The sequence below is a fragment of the Aythya ferina genome, assembly GCF_964211825.1.
Source record: "Aythya ferina genome assembly, chromosome: 2".
Lineage (NCBI taxonomy): Eukaryota > Metazoa > Chordata > Aves > Anseriformes > Anatidae > Aythya > Aythya ferina.
In genome coordinates, this window is record NC_140297.1 from 581,416 (window position 1) to 603,427 (window position 22,012).

Sequence of the window (22,012 nt, forward strand, 5' to 3'; positions counted from 1 at the left end):
AAATATACACACGTACATATAAAGGACAATGTTTAAACAACAGAGCTGTAAAAGACATGAGCAACTTGTAATGGTTTTAGAAGAGAGTTCACAGAAGAGAACTCTTTCCTGCTCGTGCTGTTTTTTTTAACACGTTTGGAAATATATTAAATAAATTTTAATAAATTTGGAAATACGGAAAATATTCAGGACTGGCTGAAACAGAATGAAGCTACCTTAGCATACAGAAAACAAAGCACAGCCTTCCCAAGTAACTATGCTACCTGGCTTGAAATCGACCTCCTATAAAGCAAGGGGGAAGATTAAACAGAACTGATATTTTTAAACAAGAATTCAAGTTATAGATCTGATTTCATTCTCAAAGGTGTTGAATGTAGCTGATATAGGCAACTCTGTCTAAATTTTCACAAGGGTGTGAGTGACGGCCATACAATATTCCTGTTATAAGCCACCACTGAGCAAAGTCACTGATGTTACCACAGCAGGAGCTGGCTAACTCACCCCAGAACACGCCCGTACAGAGCCTTCTGCTGCCAGGTACGGGGATATCTCCGGAGGCTCTGGAGGAACCCCAGTGACCAGGGGAAGCTCCACACAGCTGGGAAAAAACAAACCATGAGCATCAAGGGTGCACGGGGTGGCCAAGGGAAGAAGCGTCAGGACAGCCTGCTCCAGGGGTCCCCGCACGGACACCGAGCACGTCCTCTTGGAGCCACCCCCAAGGTGGCTCAGCACCCAGCCCAGCTCAGCGCTCCCAGCTCCGTGTTTGGGGCAGAGCGACCCCCAGGTGGGCTGGGAAGCTGCTGGGTGCAATCCTCGTGCCTCAGGGGGCCGGGATGGCCGAACAGGAGCAGCAGACGCTGCTGAGACCCTGGCTGTGCCCTAGGCTGCGTTGGGAGCACGGCCGCTGGGCTGAGGGAGCGTAACACTTCTCCACCCAACGCCAGCGAGGCTGCACCAGGGTGGGACTCCCCAGTTCAAGGGGGATGCTGAAATACCTGTGAGGGTCCCACCAATGGCTACCAGCGGTTCCACAGGGTCAGAGAGGAGCAAAGCTGCCCGAGGGATCATCGGAAGGACGCAGTCAACCCTGCTCAGCAAGCAGGCAGCGTGGCAAGGAACAAGGGCCCCACACCACAGCTTTGGACTGTAGAGACGAGGTACTGGAAAAAAAAAACCTCACCACCATGGGACAGCACCTGCCAGAGACGTGCTGCAAGTAATTTCCCTCCTGCAATGTCCTCCAGATAGCAGCCCGGTGACAGCTTGGCTTTGAAGGAGCTGCAACAACACATCTCTGATACCACGAACGAACTGGAAGCAGACCCAATGCTATTCAGGCCTTTGCCTATACGATGCAATAACTGCAAGTAAGACCATGGCCGAAAAACAGCTGGTTGATGCTGTAACTTGGAGAATCACAAATGCCCTGCGTTACCCTGCAAGCAGAGCCCATTCAGCTAAAGCACCTTTCTGTACAGCCAGTGCAAGGTATTGTGACCAGGAAGAACCAGCCATCCCATCCCATCCCATCCCATCCCATCCCATCCCATCCCATCCCATCCCATCCCATCCCCATGGGATGGTTGCTTAAATCCTAGGAGAGCTTCAAAGGCCAGAGCAGATGAGCAGTTCATCATTAGCCCTCAACCCAGTGCTAAAGCCAAAGAGCTAAACGACCCTCAGATAGGACCAGTCAGTGAGAAAAGACCTGGACTTACAGTAAGTGCACCCGCAGTGGAGTCAGATAACTGTACTGCCTACAGTCTCAGTTTTGTACTTTGCCGTGTGAGGATGAGGAACTACTTGGAGGTTTTTCAAGACCAGCTGGACAATGCTCTCATCAGGCTGCTCCGGTGGCAGTGCCGACCCAGCCCTGCTCAGATGTTGCACTTGAGACCTCCCAAAGTCACTCCCAGCCGAGAGGCTCTGTGGTTTTGCACCTTGACGTTTCCAAGACCAAACTTTGTGTGCCTGTGGAAGGCTTCACCCCAACCACCGCAGCTAAGCAGCAGGGCAGTAGTGCAAACGTTACGGGCTCACAGCGCACAGTAACTTCCACCCAGCAGACTCACCACTCGCAAACTCCACGTTAAAAAAACAAACAAGCAAAGCCCTGACTGAGCTCCACGGTTAGGTATTTTCTCCTCACAAGAGACACACACTTCGGCCTCACCCCTTAGCCTCCCACAGCCACAACTTCCTCGTGCCCTTCAGTCCCGCTCACCAAATGTCTCGCCCCAACGCCACTGCACAACCCTCTCTCAAAGCAAGGACTACTGAGCAGGAGGGGGTTGGACAAGTTCTTCCACACCCGTTTCCGATGTGCACCGGGCCACGTGCCATGTTTGTGCTCTAATTTTACCCCAGACTTCATTTCCATGTCTTGTGGGCTACCAAAACATCCTTCACCAAGTCCTCCAGAGACCCGTCAGGAGGAGCCCAGCAGGTTCGTACACACGCGGGAGGGAGGACAGCAAACAACCCGGCCTGCACCACGGCAGATGTTACTGAGCTCCACAGGCAAGATCTTAATGGAAGCAAATCTTCAAGGAAGAAGAAAAAAAAAAAAAAAAGATTACAGAAAGCTGGCAGGTCCTCAAAGCAATGACGCTAATGGAACAAACAGAAATCGTCCCAGTGCAAAGGAATGTAAGTGTGGTAAGAGACCAATTTGGCTCGCTCACATGAGCTCCTTATTGGTCTCAGACACAGGGAAGCGTGCATGGGGAAAGTGGAAATTAGGTCAGATTAATAAGGATAAAATAGAAAAGAGTGGCATCAGCACCACTGGCTGAACTCAAAATAGCTATGCAAAGAGACAACCAGAAACAAACAGCAAAGAGAAGGTTCAATTCCTATGTACATTAGTTAAAAAAAATGTAAAAGTGTGAAAAAGATTGATTGGCTACGTGGTAGACAGGAAAAACAACAGAGATGTCACTGGCACTGAGAACAGAGCCTTTTATGCCTCTTTGTGTGAATCTTCACTACAAACAGCAAAGCTGTGTCCAGCAATGAGCATCCAAAGCAATGGCTAAGCTAAAAAAACAAAACAAAACAAAAAAAAACCTGCTTAATTGTCTGAAGCAACCTCAGATCTGCTCAAGCTGATGGGAAAGCAGCTACACTGAAAACGCTAAGCAGTAGTGCCCACCTATAAAAATGAGCAAACTGAGAAGCCAAAAACTCACAGAAACAAAAAATGACAACCTGTAAGTCACTAGAGGACAAGGCAAACAATAGTACACGTGGATTTATCAGGACCAAGTTGTGTCTACCCAACGGCAGCTCCTCCTGCAGCACACCAGCAGACCTCCGGCACAGCAGGGCAGCAGATGCTGGTGCCATACACTGAGTGATGTCTTGGACTGCTTCACGTGGTACTTTCAGAATTAATTTAAGGAAGGATAAACCTATTACAGGCTAAGAACAATACTGATTAGATAACCACACTGAGGATATTTATCAGGGATAACCATACAAATTGAAATGAGCACCAACCTGCACTGCCCAGGTTTCTCCTAGGCTCAGCTCTTTTCAGCGCTCTTATTAACAAACAAGCTCCTGAGGAAAGCGCGCTCCCTGAAATTGCAGGTGACGTGAAAGTAAGAGGGACTGCAAGGACTGCAATCCTAACCGGCTTTGTCAAATTGGAGAAACCGCCTGAATAGGATTAAATCCCAAAGGGATGTTTGCGAGGGCCTACCCTTCTGCAGGATTAGTCGGGAACAGGAGAGGGGCCGGCAGCAGCCTTCCGAAGGGATCCGGGGTCACCCCGCAGCGTGGCCCTGCAGCAGCCAGCACGGCCACGGGGCGGGCAGGAGCAGCCCTGCCTCCAGCCCCGGGCACCCCTAGGGGACGGGATCCTGCGGGGAGAGCTGGGGGCACGAGACCAACAGGGGACCGGGAAGCACCACGCACAAGGACCCGAAGTTACTGAGCCTGGAGAAGGTTGTGCTGTGTTTTTTAGATACAGAAGATGCTGCTGCAGGGAGGACGGGGACGCTCTGCTCCTCTTGTGCTCGGCAAGTGGAAAAGGTTCGCTTGGAACGGGCTATGGAAACGGCCATTAAACACGGGAAGGGATTCCCAGGAAGGCTTCAGATACACTGCCACTGAGCTGGACAAGCCTTTGTCAGGAAGGCCGGACCTTCCCCGTGACCTCCTCTGTTCAACGTGATTAATGAGAGCTCTAACGAACCCCAGCTTTGCTCCCTCTTCCCCCAAGCCCTCGGGCTCGATGAGCATCACCCCAGCCCTGCCTGCCAGGGAAGGACACAACTCAGACACTGCGACGGGGAGCAGAGGCCGTGGCCCTGTCCCTGTCCCTGCACCCCTCTGGGTGACACCGGCGGCACCTCGAGACGCAGCCTCTGCCACCCGGCCCCGCAGCCCCCAGGCTGCATCACAGTGGCACCCATCCCCAAAACCATTTATAACAAAATCGTCCCTTATCCGCGTTCGGTCGCAGGCCGCTGCTGAACTGCTTCCTCCCCCCTGCCTCCAGCAGGCCAAGCCTCCCTCCCAGGCCCTCCTCCGGGCCCTCCTCTTCTGTCGCATCAGCCGCGAGCTGCTGCCTGCACCCCCGCACGCCGCCCGCGGCTCCTTCCCTCGCTGCTGCAGGGCTGCCTCTGCTCCCCCAGACCACGGCAGCGATCTCCATTTCCCAGCTGCTGAATTCCAGGCAGACACCTCTCTGTTTTCTCCCATTCGTACTTCGTGTTTGAGAAGAGCTCTCTGTAAACAGGCTGAAATCTGCTTCATTATCCCCTTTCAAATTGCTCCTCGAAGCTCTCCCGTGGCTCTGCACCCTCTGGAGGCACCGACCCCGGCCCAGCCCCGCCACCCGCCCTGAGCCCACCACAACGCTGCCTGCGCCCCTCTCCCACCCCTCAAAGCTCCGCAGCTCCGTGCACGGCTCCCTTTGTTCTGCATTTCCACTGCATCCACCGCAGGAGGAACCGGACTCAGACTAGGCTCTGAAGTGTGAAAGTAATGGGGGAAAAAGTAGCAAAAGCAGCAGCATCCCACCTGATCGCTCCAAACAGAAGTGGCACGGAGCCCCCAGCCCCGCAGCACCCCCTGTGCCAGGACAGCCCCACAACCAAACACCCACCGGGCCGAGGAAGAGGCAAGCTCGTGCTAGGGGCTTATCTGAGCAGTTAAAAGCTCTTAATTAGGGACAGGAGTCAGCACTGGGCTAACTCTCTGAGTGGTCTGAAAACCAGCGGGACGCAGGCAGCAGTAACCACGCTGCAGGGCTCCCGTCTCGGGACCTGGCAGCCCGTGCTCTGCGCTGCAGCAAGGCAGGGCTCTGGCTGAAACCCTGAAGCCAGCGGCTCGCAGCCCTCCAGGAGCACAGCACGGGCGTGAGAGCAGGATTTCGGACAGAGCAGCCTGCAGCCAGCCAGCTAGCAGCGGAGCTCCTGACGCCTGAGAGGATTTCGTCACCACGCAGCTGACACGGGGAGAGCAAGATACCACACGTAGCCTCGGGCAAGAGCTTCCAGAGCGGCTCACGCCCAGCAGAGGTTGCAGCGCTGCGATGCAGCCCCACGGCAGCACGCCTCTGAGGACGGGGGGAGCGTCCCGGCAAGGCCCCCCCTGGCAGGACCCCCGGCCCCCTGATCTCTTCTCCCTCCCACCCGTCCCACGCTGCCCGAGGTGCCCAGCACGGGGAGCCAGGCAGCCCCACTGCCCACCTCCCAGTGCCATGCAGCAGGATGGAGCCTGCTGGAAACCAACGCAAACCAAAGCTCGTCCTCGGTGGTGTTCAAAGCTCAACCCAGTGGTGTTGGTAGGAGACTGGAAGCAGCAGGGCTCCAGCTCTGGTCAGAGCTGGACAACGGGTCTGAGAGGAACTGGGGCAGGAGGAGCAGACAGACACAGCACAGGGCTTAACAGAGCAACCCCTGAGCAGGGAAGTAGGTTAAAATTCTGGTTATTTTTTAGCCTTCCCGCCTTGGAAGGCTCCTTGCTGAGCGCTCCTCCACCAGCTCAGAAAATCCACCTGGATACACACACCCACGGCTCCAGCACTGCCAGCGAACACCCAGAGCATCGCAGGAAGAGGAAGAGGAGGAGGCAGTAAGAAGACCCTTTCCATTTTCTTGGGGGGCAGCGTAAGCAGAAATAAGACACATGTGGCTTGTTCACTCCGTGCAGCTGCTACATGGCAGGCTCTGACCCACAAAGTCCTGGAGGTCGATTTGAAAAATCAGACGCCAAGTAGGAGGGTGGGATCACGGAAAGGAGAAGGATTTCTTCTTCTGTGATTCTGTGATTCCCAGCAAGGGGTGCAGCAGGAAGCGTGACGGTGCCAGTCAGGGCCAAAAGCTCCATCCATGGGCAAGCTGCCGGAGCAGCTCCTGCAGCCCTCCAGAGGTGCCAAGAGCCCGGGCACTGCCCACGGGGCTCTGGGTGAGCGCTGCCAGGAGCTCCATCGCCCTCCTGGGAAGGGCTGTGGGATCACTGCTCGCTGGCCAGCCTGTGAAAACTAACCCCACGCGAATTTCTCCTGCTGCAGCCTCACCAGGCAGGGCATTTTTACAACCACTGCTGTCTCTGGAGAGAAGCAGACCTGACCTGCCACAGACACATACTGCTCACCGCTACTCACCATGAGTGAAGTGCTTTGGAAGTCCTCACTTCTGCCCAGAGGCCTCAAAGGGTGTAAAGACCTCTGGCTCCCCTTTAGCTGTCAAAAAGCCATCATTAAGTTTTGCTGAATCCTGCTCTCAAGCCCATGGGATCCAAAAAGACCCAGAGATGTAGGGCCTGGCTTCACCCCACCAGATGAAGATCTAAGCTTTTCCTCTTCCTGTGCACTGAGTAGAAAAAGAAAGGCATCCCCAGGTAGTAACTCATGGCCAGATCTCTCCGGGTCTCTCCTTGGACTGGAGGGGCTGACATTGGGGAAAATTGTTTAGCCAGTGTTATCGCTTCAGCTTGTACTAAGATATCCAAAATTTTTGCAGAAAACAGACAAAAGCCACACAGAAACCCTGCCCAGCTCAGGACAACCTGGGGAGGTCTGTCGAAGCACGAAGCCAAAGCATCCTGTGGACAGGCACTGGTTCTGGTGCTCTTCACTGGGAATTTGATTCATGCTGCTGCCCCGGTCAGCCCATTGCATCAGCAAACCTTCGCTGCACGCCGCCCGTCTGTCACCAGCTCCAAAATCAGCAAAACTCAGCAAAGTCAGGTCCGTTTTGCTTTCCTACCCATCGCTGACTGCGCGTCGCCACCTCCTCATCTGTGCCCACGCCGGTGCTCCCGCAGTCACGCCGGGAGCCCAGGGAACTGAAACCCGACCCAGCCAAAGCAAACCAGAGCGTGGCTTCCAGCAGCGCCCTGACCCCGCAGCCTGGATGTGAATGCCAGCAGAAGGAAGGGAGGCGAGGCCGGGCAAGAGGAGCCACATCACCCCGTACAGCAGCCACCACGCTGCTGGGCTGAAGGAATTGAGGAAGTGCAGCCACAGACGTCTCCTCTGACGCTCCCACATCCCAACCTGGCTCCTTTCCTGCGGCACACCTCCATGCCCGCATCGTTTTGTCTAGCCACAACATCAGTTCCCGACCCCTTGGCACCGGAGACCTCTTCCTGCACTGTGACATCTGCAGCTCCATCCTGCTCAGGCTCCACAGACCGTCTTGCTGCTGCTGCTCCACCACCCATCCATCTCAGTGCCAGGCAAGCTCTTTTTCCATTCTGCTGCCTCTCCTGCCCGTCCCTGTTTTGGAGCTGTCCCTGAGGTCAGAGCCGTCGCGCTGCCCGTCCACACACAGCATCTGCCAAGCACCCTCACAGATGCTGTAGCCAGGGCGCAAAGCCCCGTTCAGGGGGTGGGGGCCTCTGTCCAAGCGTGCCAGAGCCGTGCCCGGCCGCTCCCCGCGCCCCCAGGGCTCTCCTGCTCCCGGCTCGGGGGCCAGGCCACCACCAGCTCTGTGCTGCATGCGGCCCCTCTGACGCTCCCCCAGGCCCTGTCCAGGCACACAACACGACGTGCCATCGCAGAGGATGCCCACTCGCTCCTCCTCGCACTCTTTCAGCTTCCCCTGCTCCAAATGCCCCCAGAGCACAAGGCCGGGGTGGCCGAGGAGCCCCGGCGGGGTCTGCTGGGGGGCTCAGCCCTGCCCTGAGCCCCCGGCTCCTGCCCTGTGCCCGCGGCTCCAGCAGGACCTGAGCAGGCTCCGTCCTTCCACCGCCACCCCCGCCACCATTCCTTGTGGTTTCCAAAGCGCTGGGAATTCACAGGCACACACACACACACAGGACAATTCTGCAGAGGTCGTGGAATTGGCAGGAAAACGCCGGCTCAGCAGAACTCTCTCCTTCCCCAAGGGTGTAATTTACTCCAGGCTGATTCAGCGGCGTGCGGCCACGCTGGTGCACGGCAGCTCGGGGCTCGGGGGGCGGCAGGGCTCCGGCCAGCTCCAAGGCCAGCTCCCGCCTCCATCCTGCACATCGGAGCATCGGGAAGCCGCTCCAAAAGATGCTGGAGAAGGATTCTGAACAGAGCTGTGAAACTTCTGCAGGACTGACTAAGACGACAAAGTTCAGACAGGTAAAGTCGTCAGGAAAAAAGGGACAGGAGAGTGCCTTCATCAGCTGGTACCCGCGGCTCTCAGCACACTCACAAACCAGTACAAAAGGTCTGCTTGCTCTTAGAAGGACACACACAGAAACCCAGGGGCTCGGAGATGCCCACTGAGCAGCAGCTGCTAATTACTGGCAGCACGGTGGCTTAATAATGCAGAAAAAACCCTACAGGAACAGGCCCTTACGCTGTGACCTACCTCAAGACACACCTTACCCAGGTGCCTCACGTTTACCCGACTGGGAAGAAGCCAAACCCTGGGTACGAGGGGTTGATGCGCAGTGCCCAGCAGCCCGTCCTGGTGACACAGCCGGGAACTGGGGCACTGCGAGGCCAGCACCAGCTCTGGCTGCCCGGCCAACGCCAGCCGCAGAGCACAGCTCACCCGGCCACTCTGCTGCCAGCCCGAGGGCTTTTTTCATCGTGTAACTCCTCCAGAGGGGTAACAGCACAAAAACGTAGCGGGGAGCTTTCCAAATTATTCCCTTGATTGATGTTGGGGACGGAGAGCTTCTTGCCCCCGCCTCCCGGCCCCTCAGCCCTCTCACCACGGCTGGCAGCCTCCCCCAAGCTTGTCCAGAAGAGCTGAGCCTCCAGAGGGCTGCAAGACATATATGTGAAAGCTGACGATAGGAAAAAAAGTCCTTGTGGTTTGACAGAAGCTCTGCACAAGCACCTCACTTACTTCTCCTCTATCTTCTGTCTGCTCTCTCCTCGGCTTCATCACTTGGTGCACGCTGACCACCTCTGTGCAGCCGTCCTGCTGCCCCAGCACCGACCTCCTCACTCCTCCATCCTCGGCGCCTCCTCCCACCTTCCTGCCCCATCCTGCCCCCGCCGCCTGCTGCCAGCTCTCCCTGCAGGGCTGGCTGTATCCTGCCCCCCAGTAACAGGCAGAGGCCAGATCTGCTGCCAGCAGGGGCTGTACCAACCTCTCTACCAAAGCTGCACATCCTTTTGCTTTAAGCACACACAGGAATCTTCTGTAGAGCTCCACAGCTTGCAGCAGTCTCCGAAATTTGGCAAAGCAGCCTGGGATGAGGGAGACGCTTCTTGCTAGCCCCCTGAAAATCTGTCCAAACGCGGCGGTTGGAAAGTGCCGAGCCCCCCCGGGTCCCCTGTGATTCAGCCGGCGCTGGGAACGTGCCAGAGCCCCTCGCGCTCCCCAGCCCCGCGCGCCCAGCAGCCTCCGCTCGCACCGCAGCCTCCGCGCCGAAGCTCAAGCTATGGAGAGACCAAAATACAGCTCGGTTCCCCCTCCCTCCCACAGCGACAGCCTTAACAACAGCTCAGCTCGCGTCCCAGGAGACGCTGCACCGGCAGGCAGCCACCAGCTCCTCCTGCGCTCAATTTTCGCCACTGTCATCGGCCCCAAACTCCTCTCGTTCCTCCTCGGCAGAAGCCAGGCCCCCCCCCGAGCGCAGGGCAGCCCTCCCGGCTCCGCAGCCAGCAACCAACACCTTCGTGTCGCCTCCTTTCAGCAGCGCTGCCTGCAGGAGCCGCAAAGCCAGGGTGGCTCTGCACGACAGCTCCTGCTAACGCATTTCCCCCTCCTGCCAGCCGGCGTTGCTCGGAGGAGCAGAGGCTGCACCGGGGCCTGCCCAGCCACCCGGGCACGCTGCTGCCCACCCGGCCTCTGTCCTTCACATTTTTAAAACTGAAGGAACTGCCTGCAGGAAAGGGTCTGCTAAGGGAACACAGACAAGTTCTGCTGTGTCCAGCACTCAGCACAGGCAGCTGGATTTCAGATTTCACTTGCAACTTAAATAGCACAAGCACAACAGCAGCAATGGCTACGAGCACAGAATCTGATCAAGAAAGACAGACACCCAGACCCCTCCTGCAGCCGTGTGTGTATCAGGCCCAGAGCACACAGTTTAGAACAAGATCTCATCCCGGGCTGCCACGATGCTTCGAGAAACGACAACTTATCTGCAGCAAAACCCTTCCAGTGCCTCATTGCCCCACTGTCACCTCGGTCCCTGACACTCAGGAACGTATCGCATTTAACTGCCCTATCGCAGCGTGTTTGCACTGGGATCGCTCTTTAATCCGGTGCCTAACAGGAAAACAGCGATGCAGCAGGATAAGGAAATGGCCTGCGGGACTCCTGCTCCACCAAAACAGAAGCTGGAAAGAAAGGAGCGATGAGGCCAGGAGGGAGCGGGCGGCACAGGGTGGTTCTGGGCACGGGGCAGGCACAGCGCCAGGAGCAGCCCGGCTCTCCCCAGCACAGCCCTGCACGATGCAGGTGGCAGCACCAGGACCTGCAGCCCCTCGCCCCTTGCTGTGGGGTCAAACCAGCTGCCCTCCCCCCCAGGAAGCACCGGCCCTTCCCAGCTGCACGTGAAGGAATTCTGTTTTCGTTCTGTTTCCGCACCTCCCTGCGAGCAGCAGAAGGCAGGCAGAAGGAGGGGAGTTGCTAAGAGACGCACCTGAAGGGCAGCGTGCTCAGCGCCGGCTCACAACTGCTCACGTCCTGAAGGACACGGCGCAGGTAGGCAGCAGGTGGGCACAGGGAGCTGCGAGGGATGCGAGGGGCTGCAGCTGGGCAGGGGGACGCGAGGAGCCCCCGGGGCCGTGCAGAGGGGCTCTGTGCAGTGCCCGAGCAGCGGGCAGCCCTCACACAGCCACCTTTAGTGTGGGTCGGTGCTGTCCCACGGCATGGGGAGCACAAACAGGACCAGGCAACGTAATGGTGCTCCCACAGGCCTGCCACCCCGACAGGCACTGGGGGCGGCTGTGGGAGCCTGCAGAAAGGCAGCAGGGCCCCCCTGGCCCCCCCAGCTGGGGGTGGCTGCAGCCCCACACCCCCCCCGGGGCCCTGGAGCTAATCCCATCCCTGCTCATCTCCCTGAACGCCAGGAACGCAATAAATCCTGTAGCAGGGATCCTCACGGAGCAGCCCCAGCCCTGAAGCCCCCTCCTTCCATCGGCTTCCCATTTCCTCCATGCCCATCTCTCCGGACGCCCTTTGTTCTGGCACCGCACGGCACAGTCAAGCCCTGGGCTGCTGCTGCCCCTGCGACCCCCCAGGCCGCAACCGCAGCCCCTCTGCCCCCTGCCCCCAGCAGCGGCCGGGCCGTGCCGCAGGAGGCGCTCCCCGGGCTGAGCGCGGCCCAGGCCCCAACGCAGCTCCCGGTGCCCACCCGGCCCCGCGCCCACCTCCGGGGGCAGACACCGGGAAGCCCCCCGGGGAACCGGCACCCCCCGGGGGGGCCACCGAGCACCGCAGAGCCGGGGGCGTTCGGGGCCCCCCCCACACAGCCACCGCCTCCCCCCGCCCCCCGCATCTCCCCCGGCCCCGCGATCGCCCCCCGGTGCCTGCCCCGGGGCCGCCCTCCCCCCGCTCCCCGCTCCCCGGGGCGGGGGCCGGCGCCGAGGCCGCTCCGCGCCCCGCAGGCCCCGCGCCCGCCCCCGCGGCCCCGCAGTGCCGGGGGCGGCCGCGGCCGCTGCGGCGGGGCCCGGCCCGGCCCGGGGGCGGCACCGGCAGCAGGTGCAGCGGGGACAAAGGGCGGCGCGGCGGGGCCCGGTGCGGCCCGGTTCGGCCCGGTGCCGCCGCTCACCCTCGATGGAGATGACGTGCTCGCGGATCTGGCTCTGCAGCGCCAGGTCCTCCACGCGCTCGATGAGGTCGTAGATGGCGTAGATGTTGGGGTGCACCGACTCGAAGCGCCCGATCTCGGCGCGGATGGCGGCCGAGTTGGACAGCCCGAACTGCGGCGGCGGCGGCCCCCCCGCCTGCGGGCCCGACGGGCCGGGCACCGGCACCGGCACCGGCCCGCCCGGCGCCGCCAGGCTCTGCTGCTGCGGGCTCTGCCCGGGCCCGCCCTGGAAGTTCATGGCGGCGGCGGCGGCGGGGAGGGGAGGGCAGGGACGGGACGGGGGCTCCGGGGCCGCTCAGCGCTGCGGGGCCGCCGGGAGCCGCTGCATGGCCGCGCTGGGCGGGCGGTGCCGGCGCTGCGGCTCGGCCGCCCCCGCCGCTCGCTGCGCTCCGCTCCCCGCCGCTCCCCGCCGCCGCCGGCCGCGTCTGCGCCGCCCCCGGACCGCCCCCCCCCGGCGTCACCGCGGCCGGCCCCGGGGCGGGACGGGGCGGGAGGAGGGGGGCTACGGGGGGGGGGCGGTGCCGGTGTCCCCCCAACTCTCGGTGTCCCCCCCCGTGTTCGGTGTCCCCCCCCCCTCTCTCGGTGTCCCCCCTCCCCGCTCGGTGTTCCCCCCCCCCGGGCGGTGTCCGGTGCCCGCCCGGTGCCGCCCCCCCCGCTCCCACCCGCTCCGGTTTCGCCCCCCGGGCCCCGTCCCGGGCCCCCCGCCCGCTTCGCCCCCCCGCCGGGTTCGGGGTCACGGCGCCGCGCCTCGCCCCCACGAGGTCACCCCTCCCGGGACCGGGGGTCGGTGCCCGGTGGCCCCCCCGGCTGCTGCCCGCTGGCCACGGGTCCCTCACGGGTGCTGCTCGGTGCTCCGTGCCCGGACACCGTGGGTGGATGCCCCACGGCACCGGCACGGGGGTGGGGGGAGCCCGGTACCGGGGCTGGGGGCTGTGAGCAGAGCCCCAGGGCACAGCCAGCCCCTGCAAAGGGACCCGCTGCTGGCCAGAGCCAAACAACCAACGCTGTTTGTGCCTCTGAGAGCGTGGTTAAAAAAAGGGGGAAAAAAATGCAGAATAACAGAGCTGGGAGAGAGGAGAGAGAAATGTGAGCCCTGCAGCCCCCAGGGGAGAGCAGCAGGAGGCAGGAGGTGCTCCAGGCACACAGCAGCAGTTCCCCTGCGGCCTGTGCAGGGAGAGGCCCCTGGTGGAGCAGGCTGTCCCCCTGCACCCATGGGTCCCACCCGGAGCAGATCTCCACGCTGCAGCCCCCCCATGGGTGGAGGAGCCCCCGGTGGAGCAGGTGGATGTGGCCTGGAGGAGGCTGCAGCCCATGGAGAGCCCCCGCAGGAGCAGGCCCCGGGCCGGAGCTGCAGCCCATGGAGAGGAGCCCACATGGAGCAGGGGGCTGGGGGGAACTGCTGCCCACCCGTGGGGGACCCGTGCTGGAGCAGTTTGGGACTGGGGGATGGACCCCGTGGGACGGAGCTGTGTGGGAGCAGTGCTTGAGGAGCTGCTGCCTGTGGGCAGCCCCCGCAGGCTCAGCTCGGGTGAGCCTGCTTTGCCCGTGAAAATAATTGTGGAGTGATCTCCCTGTCGTTATCTCAGCCCCTGAGCCCTTTTTCATCACAGTTCCTCCCCTTCCTTTTACACTGGCAGTGGGGGTGGGCACCGTTGGGTCCCCCCAGTGAAGGCACACACAGGGTGCGCTGACCCCAGGCCTGGAGATAAGGCAAGAGTGAGCACAGCACACCCTGGCCAAGCGGGGCTCAGCGGAGTGAAAGCGCTGGTCAAAATGCTGAGAAACAAAGAAATTGGGGTCATGAGCCCTGGCCGGTGAAGCGTGATTCAGGAGGCAAAGCACCAGGGAAGGATGGTCCGAGAGAGCCCAACCCAGAGCGGTTCCTTCTCCCATCGCATCAAGAGCCACGGCCCCCAGGGGCACCCGGAGCCCGCCCGGGGGTATCGGGGCAGGGGCTGGGGCACAGAGCACAGGCAGGGGGCTCAGGGGGCTCTAGGGACTGGGGGCAGGCTGGGCACAGAGGTGGGGGTTCACTGGTGCAGCCCCAGCAGGCTGGAGCATCCCTGAGCCCATTCCGGGGCAGAGGGGCAGGGGTAGGGGGGCAGCAGCCAGTCATGCAATGGGGAGGAAGGGATGGCAAAGCCAAACGAGCTGGGTGCTTGGATGATGCTCCTGGGGGGGTCAGAGCAGAGAAACGGGGGGGCCATGGACAAAAAGGTGGCTGGGAGGGCTGCAGGGGCACCAGGCTGATGCGGTCTGCAGGGAGCCCGGACACGGAGGAGGAGGAGGAGGAAGAGGAGGAGGATGGCCATGACAACGTCAGGGAGTAGAAAAACTTCTCCAGGCTCAGGAAACCTTGCGGGATGCGAACAGCTGGGTGCTGGGTGCGTGCCCGCGGGACAGCCACCTCCTGCCCTCTTTGTCTCCCTCTTTTGGCCTGTGAGGGTTCCTCCGGAGCTCACCCATGGAACCGAGCGCTGGCTGGGGCTGGAGGCACCTCTGGGCCCCTCTGTTCCCAGCCCTGCTCCAGCAGCACCCGGAGCAGGGCCATGTCCAGGCTGCTCCTGGGATGGAGCCCCCGGCACCTCCCTGCACAGCCCGTGCCAAGGCTCCGGACCCACACGGGACAGGAGTGCATCCTGCCCACCCCCACAGCCAGCACCACGAGTGGTTATATTTTAAAAAAGACAAAGCACTTTTATGAGCGTCTTGTTGAAAGCTTTCAGAAATTCCACGTTCGTTGTACCGATTGGATCAGCCTCACCTGTACGCGTGTTTACACTTCCAAAGACCTCTTCGTGGATCTGAGTCACCAGCTCTCTCTACAAAAGCCACGCTGACTCTTCCCTACATGTAATTTGTCATATTTAACCACATCTACTCCTATTCTTTGTTATATTTGCTATGGATTTATTTGGTACAGAAGTTAGCCATAGTGCTCTGCAGTTCCCAGGCCATGCCCAGAGCCCTTTTGAAGATGTTTATTATTTTTATTTTTATTTTTTATTTTTATTTTTTATTATTTGTATTTTTATTTATTTTTATTATTACTATTATTTGTGTCTTCCTATTCCTATTGCTGTTGGCAGCAGGCAATGTAGCTGCCCGGCTGCAGAGGCACCGAGCAGCCTCCTCCCACATCTGAGCGCCTCCGGAGGGCCACAGGGTGCCGCGGCCCCCACCAGCCCCTCTCAGAGGAGCAATTTTCTGCAGGTCCCTGGGTGCACTGACCCCAAGAAATGGCCTTATGCCCAATATCACCACCATGGCTTATGTTCCTCCATAAAACTCTGGTACCACGTGCTGAGGTTTTCACGGTACACGTGCCTAAGGAAAGGCCAGACAGGCAGGGTTGCCGTGTGGGCATCTCCCTGTTCCTCCACAGTCAGGAACCTTCAGTTCATCACCTCCAGACAAGAGATGACGATGTCCAAAGCCGCTGTCTGGGACTGTCCCCGGGTGCCCCACGTCCCGCAGTGCCAGCAGCAGGCTGCAGCCCCCGGGCGCTGCTGAGCCACGTGCACAGTGCTGCACTGCACAGCTCCGGGGAAGCAGCGACCTTGCCATCACATCGGCAGGGCCAGTGCAGCCCGGGGAGCTCCTGGGGGTCCGTGCAGAGGTTCTGGTGTTTCCATGAGGCCTGTGGGGCCGAGGCAGCAGGTTCAGTCTTCGTTTATAAATACATGTAGATATGTATGCACCCATGCATCTGTTTCAATGTTTTCCTTTTCTTTCCTGGAGAAGGGACAAGAGAAAAAGAGAACAAAATCCATTACTTTCTTCTTTTCTCCTTACATTTATTCACTGACCATGAACCCTACCACAGCTGGATGAAAAACATTAAAGGATGAACCTAAGCACCCACGCTCATCCCGCAACCCACAGAAACCCACGGGGCTGCTTAAGGAGCAGGCACCTTGCCAGCCCGCGGGGAGCCCCTTAGCCCGAGGCTGTTGGCTTCGGATCTGGGTCAGAGCATGGATCTGGGTCAGAGCACGGATCGATACCACGGCTGTGGATCCCAGCACGGCCCTTCCATCGGCGTTCGGCTCCCAGCCCAGGGTCCTGAGTGAGAGCTGAGTGCTCTGTAAGGGATGGGTGGTGGTACACGGTATAACCTGTGAGCAGTTGTCCTACAGTTAGTGTTCATAAAGGGTCTGCATCAGTCTGGACAAGTACATGTAAGCGATAATCCTGGCCAGTGACGTTTGTGTTCAGAAGGCTTCGTTTCCTTCAACAGAGGAAGGTCAAGGAAAATCACAGAAAATGAAAGATTAGACTGAAAAACATGAATTTAAATGCAAACCCCAAACAGGATTTCTTAGATGACCAAGAAAAAGGGACAGATTTGAAAATCTGCCTTGAAAGGACCGGCACCACACATCTAATTTGGGGCTGTCTGGAGCCACACGCTGCTTTCAGGCAGCGTTTCCCTGTGCTGGTCGCGGGGCAGATTTGGGCTGCTCTGCGGTAACTGGGGCCTTGAGGTTAGCAGCACAGCTCCTGGTGAGACATGGTGCCAAAGCATATTTATTCTCTTCCAGATTTGCTCCATCGTTTCCCCAATGTAATGCTGAGGATGCCACCACTTTCCGAGCACTGTGTCATCCAGCTGTGCCCCACACGGCCAGCCTCAGCTTCCCGAGCTGCAGGACGCATGGACACGAGCACCGTGAGGAGCACTGCAGGGGCTCGGCAGCCCCCCGGTGCTGGGTCTCGCCCACTGACCCCTCGTGGGACCACGGAGGTTTTTTTGCCCGCAGCCCGACATTTGGCTGGGATGAACTGCACAGAGGCTGGCTGAGACCTGCAGGCACCTGCGGGCAGGGGACCGACCTGCACCCTGCTGCCAAAACGTGCGCTCTGCTTGTGCACGCCGTGGCCAGGCTGCGTCTTTATTGCGCTGAGGACAGCAGGGACAAGCCAGCAGCCCCTTGTCCCCTCTGCACTGCCACCAGCCTGGCAGCTGCCCGCACTCCCTGCCCGCAGCACCAGAGCCATTCCCGCTGGAAACGACCCCAGCACACCAGCCAGCGGGCACGGATGGTCAAGTGGATGTACGCTGATGCCAATAAATCTCCTGCAAATACACCCCTAAATTGAGGTGTTCTTTTTGCATAAATGACATAATTAACCACACAATCTGAGCCCCACTGCTGCCAGTCCAGACCTTTGCTGCAGCTGCTGCTCCTGACCCCACGCTGCTCCTTGCCCCGTGCCTGCGCACCCCTCTTGGTGCCGCATGCGTTGCCAGTGGGATGCCATGGGGCTGAAATGTCCCCTGAGCCTCGCCAGGAGCCTTGCTGCCCCTCGCTGGGGAGCAGCCACTGGGTTACACTGGGACATTGACCTGCCAGCTTTGCAGCTCCCTCACGCCGTGTGTACCTGAGCCACGTTTTCTCCCCAGCAGGGTGTTTGGGCGCTGTCACAAATCACCGCTCAGCCCCGGCTCTGACGAGATTGTAAGACTTAGAAGGATCAAAGCAAGGCATTTTCTCCAAACCTCAGATAACTTTCATGTTTCTTTCCCGAATCCTGACAGGTGTTTTAATAACCGCTTAAAATTCACAATTCTGGTGCCATTTCCCAGCCTGCTCTCACCCCTGCTGAATGCAGCAACACAGCCCCACAGCTGCTGCCCCGTCCCCGCGTCACCAAAACCCCCACCTCGCACACCCGGGGGGTCCCTACACCACCACCTTGCACGTGTGGCCCGGTATTCCTTACCCATCTGTGCCCCCCAGTCTGTGATTTTAACTGTGTCTCCTACGAATCTTCAGCATCTGTGGCTTTGTGCAGGCTCTAAGACCACCAAGGGAGCTGCTAAACACCACCAGCACTGCAGAGGTCTTTCAGGAAGGCTTTCAGGAAAAAAAAAAACTGTTGACAAACGCATTTGAATTCATCAGTTAGCTTTCGGAGTCAATTAGTAGCTCTTTATTAGCACTGTACGCTGCTAAGTTTTCAAGTCAGAAAGTCCCACGGCACTAAGTCAAGTTTTTTACTGAAGTGAATCGTGTTAAATCCGCACTTTCTTCAAAAATGACGACGGGGTTGTTTGAAAAGGCTGCTCCCACCAGGTGAGCTCTCAGGGGAGGCACAGGAAATCGTTCCTGCAAAGCAAAATGTTAAACTCTTGACTAGGAATCGGAAACAGGATTTACCAGAGGAGGAGAACAGACCACCGGCCATATCCCCAGCCCAACCGTGTGGCACCCAGGGCGCTGCTCGGGCGTGGGAGGTGACCCTGCAGCAGCCGAGGTTCCTGCAGTGGTGCAGCACGGTGGGACTGGGCTGAGAGCCCCCAGCCCTGCCGGGGAGTCGCGTCCCCCCCGGTTTTCTCCCTCAGACCAGGCAGCACAGCCGTCCCAGCGTGCAGCACATGGGGTCTCCTGTGCCGGGTGCCCCTCCCGTGCCGCAGGGCGAGGTGCTCCCCCTGCCCCCAGCAGCTTCCCCACGGGCTCTGTGCCTGCACGCCCACCCGGCGCTCGTAGACCTGCGAGGCTGCGACCTGCACGGCTCTGCCCCGTGCACGGGCCACAGCTCTCCACGGAAGCCGCAGCCATTAACGGCCAGTAGCAGCCTCAGCATCATGGCTCGCTCTGACTGCTCCCTGTCCTGTCCCGTCACTTTGAGCCTCCAGCAGCCCCCAGTGGCACCGCGCAGCCCCCAGGAGGGCAGGGGCTGTCCCACGCGAGACGGCTGCACCGGGGGAAGCCACGGGCAGGGGTGGGCACCCACCCACTGTGCCTCCCATGCAGGTGCTGCCTCGGTCCCCAGCAAGCACATTGCCCGCCGTGTGACAACGAGCTCACCCCCTGCTCCCTTCTAGTGCCGGGCACAAACACCGAGCTCCCCTCTTTCACAGCACCGTGCACAGCGTCAGCGCCAACCTCCACGTAGCAGCACGCAGCACAGCACCGCTGGCACTTCTTCTATCCCTGCTGGGTTTTTAATCTCCTCCTCGTGTCCTTGGCATGACCTGACGCTCACTTCTCCCTGATGGCTTTAACCTCCCTTATCATTTTTCCACGTACCATAAATTCTGATTTGCAGCGATTTCTGTTTCCAGCCGGCTCCGTTCATTGCGCATCGCTTTGTGTCCCGGGTTCCTAAGGAAACACTTCGAGATCTCATCCAGGGGGGGTTATTCAAGCGGCTGCCCCCGAGGAAGCCCCAGTGAGCTCCGGCAGGGGCTGGGCTCTGCAGGATGACTTCCCGGGAGGCAGCCCCACAGCACCCAGACACGAAGTGGTGGAGGAAGAGGAGGACGAGGATGAGGACAAGGAGGAAGATGCGGAGAACATCATCCTGGTGGTGATGCAGGGTGCCTGTGGCCATGGCAGAGCTGCCCCGTGTCGCCGTGGGGCATCTGGAGGTCCGGGTCCCAGGGTCCATGTGGCTTTGGGGCAACTGCTGGCAGAAAAGCCCCGGGACCACCGGTGCCTGCTCCAGAAAGGAGCTGGGCTGGGAAGAAGTGAGGGAGAGATGGAGCTGCACCCCTCCATCACCTGTGCTGCCGTGGGTTGCTCAAGGAGACTGAGAATGGGAAAAAATGGACCAGGCAGAGCTTCTGCTAGCATGGGGACTCCTGCCCTCAGGAGCCAGCTCATCAGACCGATGGCAGACATCCCGAGGCTGTCTGCAGGGAGGCCAAAGGAGCGTGGGCAGCATCTCCTTGAACTCCTCTGCTCCGGTGGTCGTGAGGATGCCCAGCTGGGTGCGGGACACCCAGCACCATGGAGCACAGCACGGTGCCAGCTGAAATCCCGAGGGCGAGGGAGCTCAGGCCTTGCTGCGACCTGGGCAGAAATCCCCCTCCAGCATCTCGCTGAGCGTTCCCTGTAGCTCGATGCCCGAACTTGCAGCCTACACAAGGAGAACATTTTCCATGGCACCGCGGCTGAGTGCCGGCCCTGGTCCCCTGCCTCCTCCTGTCACACCACCACGGCACCAGCCCCGTGGGACTGCGGGGCCCAACCAGCGGGACGGGCAGGGCCCTGCAGGCAGCACCGCACCGGGGGCCTCTGGTGCTGCAGAGCACCCAAGGGTCCCGCACCGGAGCAGGGCAGCGAGGAGGGGACAGTCCCTGTGGGCGCTGCGTGGCGGTGAGGGGTGCAGGGCAGCTGCCCCACACCACATCAACCCAGCACGGGCAGATCTCTGCGGGGCTGTGGAGGGAGGCGATGCCAGCCCCTGGTGCACCGCAGCCCATGGTGCAGAGCCCAGGGCCCTGCAGTGCCGGTGCTGCAGCGCGGACGTGCGCCCAGGCAGGTGCCGGCACAGCGCTGCCACCGCCACCCCTCCGCCGGCCTGATGCAGCCAGCAGCAGCACCCCGTGCTTGTGCAACCGCTCGTTAGCACCACGCGCCTCCCAGGCCTTGTAATTTACCTCATCAGCACTTGGGAGCAGCAGCGGCAGCCTCAGTGCGGTGCCTCCGTCCTGCTGCTGTCTGATGGAGCCCTCCTCAGCGGGTCACGAGCAGCCGGTGCCGTTCTAGCCATGGAAATCCCCATTCTGCTGGCAGCAGCAGCAGCACGTCACCGACCTGTGACCCTGCATGGCCAACCCCTGCTCCTCGCCACCCGTGCCCTGCTGCCCACCCTGAGCCTTGTATGCACGCAGTGCTCTCCTTTTCCTCGTGCTGCCAGCACAAAACCGATCCGTGACATCAGGAAACTTTCTGTGTCATCAGGATCGGAGCTCTTTAATCTATAATGCCTTGCAAAGCCTTGGGAACAAGGGGATTGGCAAAAGGAGCACTCAGCCGGGAGGCGTGCTGCATGAGGCGACGAGGGGCGAGAGGAACGCAGCACCGCAGGCACAATGGGTGAAAGTCCCCGTGCCACAAAAAGCAGGGTGCCAGGGTGCCAGGGTGAGGTTTGTCATCTGCTGGCCCCACGCTCGGCACCCTGCAGGCGGCAGCCCCGGTGCTGACACAGCCGCGGTGCTGGGAGCCTGAGGCACCTTCACATGGCAGAGGTGCCGCTGCTATTTTGGGGCCGTGACTGCAACTCAGGGAAACAGCCAACTCCAAACGTTCCTTCAGCACTCTCTGTGTCGAACAAAGCAGCAGAGGAGGCAGCACGTGGCCTGCCCAGGAGCCGTGTGCCTGCTGCGTGCCCCCGGGGCCCAGGCCAGCCATGGCCTGGCATACAGGGTGGGCTTGGGGGCACAACTGCAGCCGGCACCCCCCCGGCACGGCCCCGCAGCCGCTGCTGCCAGCAGCTGTGACACCCCGGGGGCACGCCGAGGGCCAGCTCTGTCCCCAGGCCCACCGCACGCCCTGGGGGAGCCTGCACAAAGCGCCCCCAAACAGCAGCGCACGCCCGTCGGTACGGATGGGCAAAGCAGGACGTCCAGCTGGGCTGGTCCACGCTTCCTGACATCATTTTATAAAAAGGTGGCAAACGGGAAAAGACAAGGCTCGGTAAGGCTGGGCCAGGAGGGGCACCCGGAACGACATCAGTAAGGGTGGGGGACAGCAGCAAGGCCGTGCTGGGGCCGTGGGGCTGGGGCTGGTTGGGGCCGGGCACTCGCCCCGGGGGTCCCCGGGTGCTGTGGCACAGCGGGTTTGGGGCTCAGGGGCTGGGGTTCAGGGGCCGGGGCAGGTGGCAGCGCCCATCAGTGCCCCCGGCCCCGCTCCCCGCTGTCTCGCCCCTTGCGCCTCCGTCCCCATCACCACAGCGTGGGCTCTCCCCATGCCGCGGGAGGCTGGAGCTGGCTCCTGTTCATCCTCTAAAGCCTGTCTGGTAAGGCATTATCTGGGAGCGATTATGAAGTTGCTGCTGATAAAATTAG

At 60.3% G+C, this 22,012-nt stretch overlaps 1 protein-coding gene and 2 long non-coding RNA genes across 4 annotated transcripts in view; 1 reads left to right on the forward strand and 2 right to left on the reverse strand.

The window, feature by feature from the left end:
* The window catches only part of AGAP3 (ArfGAP with GTPase domain, ankyrin repeat and PH domain 3), a 129,413-nt gene extending 116,819 nt beyond the window's left edge, over positions 1 to 12,594 (reverse strand). Inside the window, exon 1 of one of the 2 annotated variants that reach the window (XM_084508968.1) lies at positions 12,172 to 12,594. In XM_084508968.1, coding sequence (XP_084365094.1) covers positions 12,172 to 12,448 — 277 coding nt within the window. In that variant the 5' untranslated portion in view covers positions 12,449 to 12,594. The remainder of the gene's footprint in view (positions 1 to 12,171) is intronic. The other variant, XM_084508969.1, reaches the window with a different exon arrangement.
* LOC311431469 lies at positions 10,972 to 17,309 on the forward strand. Its single transcript, XR_014689478.1, has 2 exons — positions 10,972 to 11,102; positions 16,755 to 17,309. It is a non-coding gene; the product is annotated as an uncharacterized lncRNA (long non-coding RNA).
* An 852-nt stretch (positions 17,310 to 18,161) lies between these two features.
* LOC311431468 lies at positions 18,162 to 20,712 on the reverse strand. Its single transcript, XR_014689477.1, has 3 exons — positions 20,603 to 20,712; positions 19,248 to 20,079; positions 18,162 to 18,323 (listed from the first exon to the last, which is right to left on the reverse strand). It is a non-coding gene; the product is annotated as an uncharacterized lncRNA (long non-coding RNA).
* Positions 20,713 to 22,012: the final 1,300 nt, after the last annotated feature.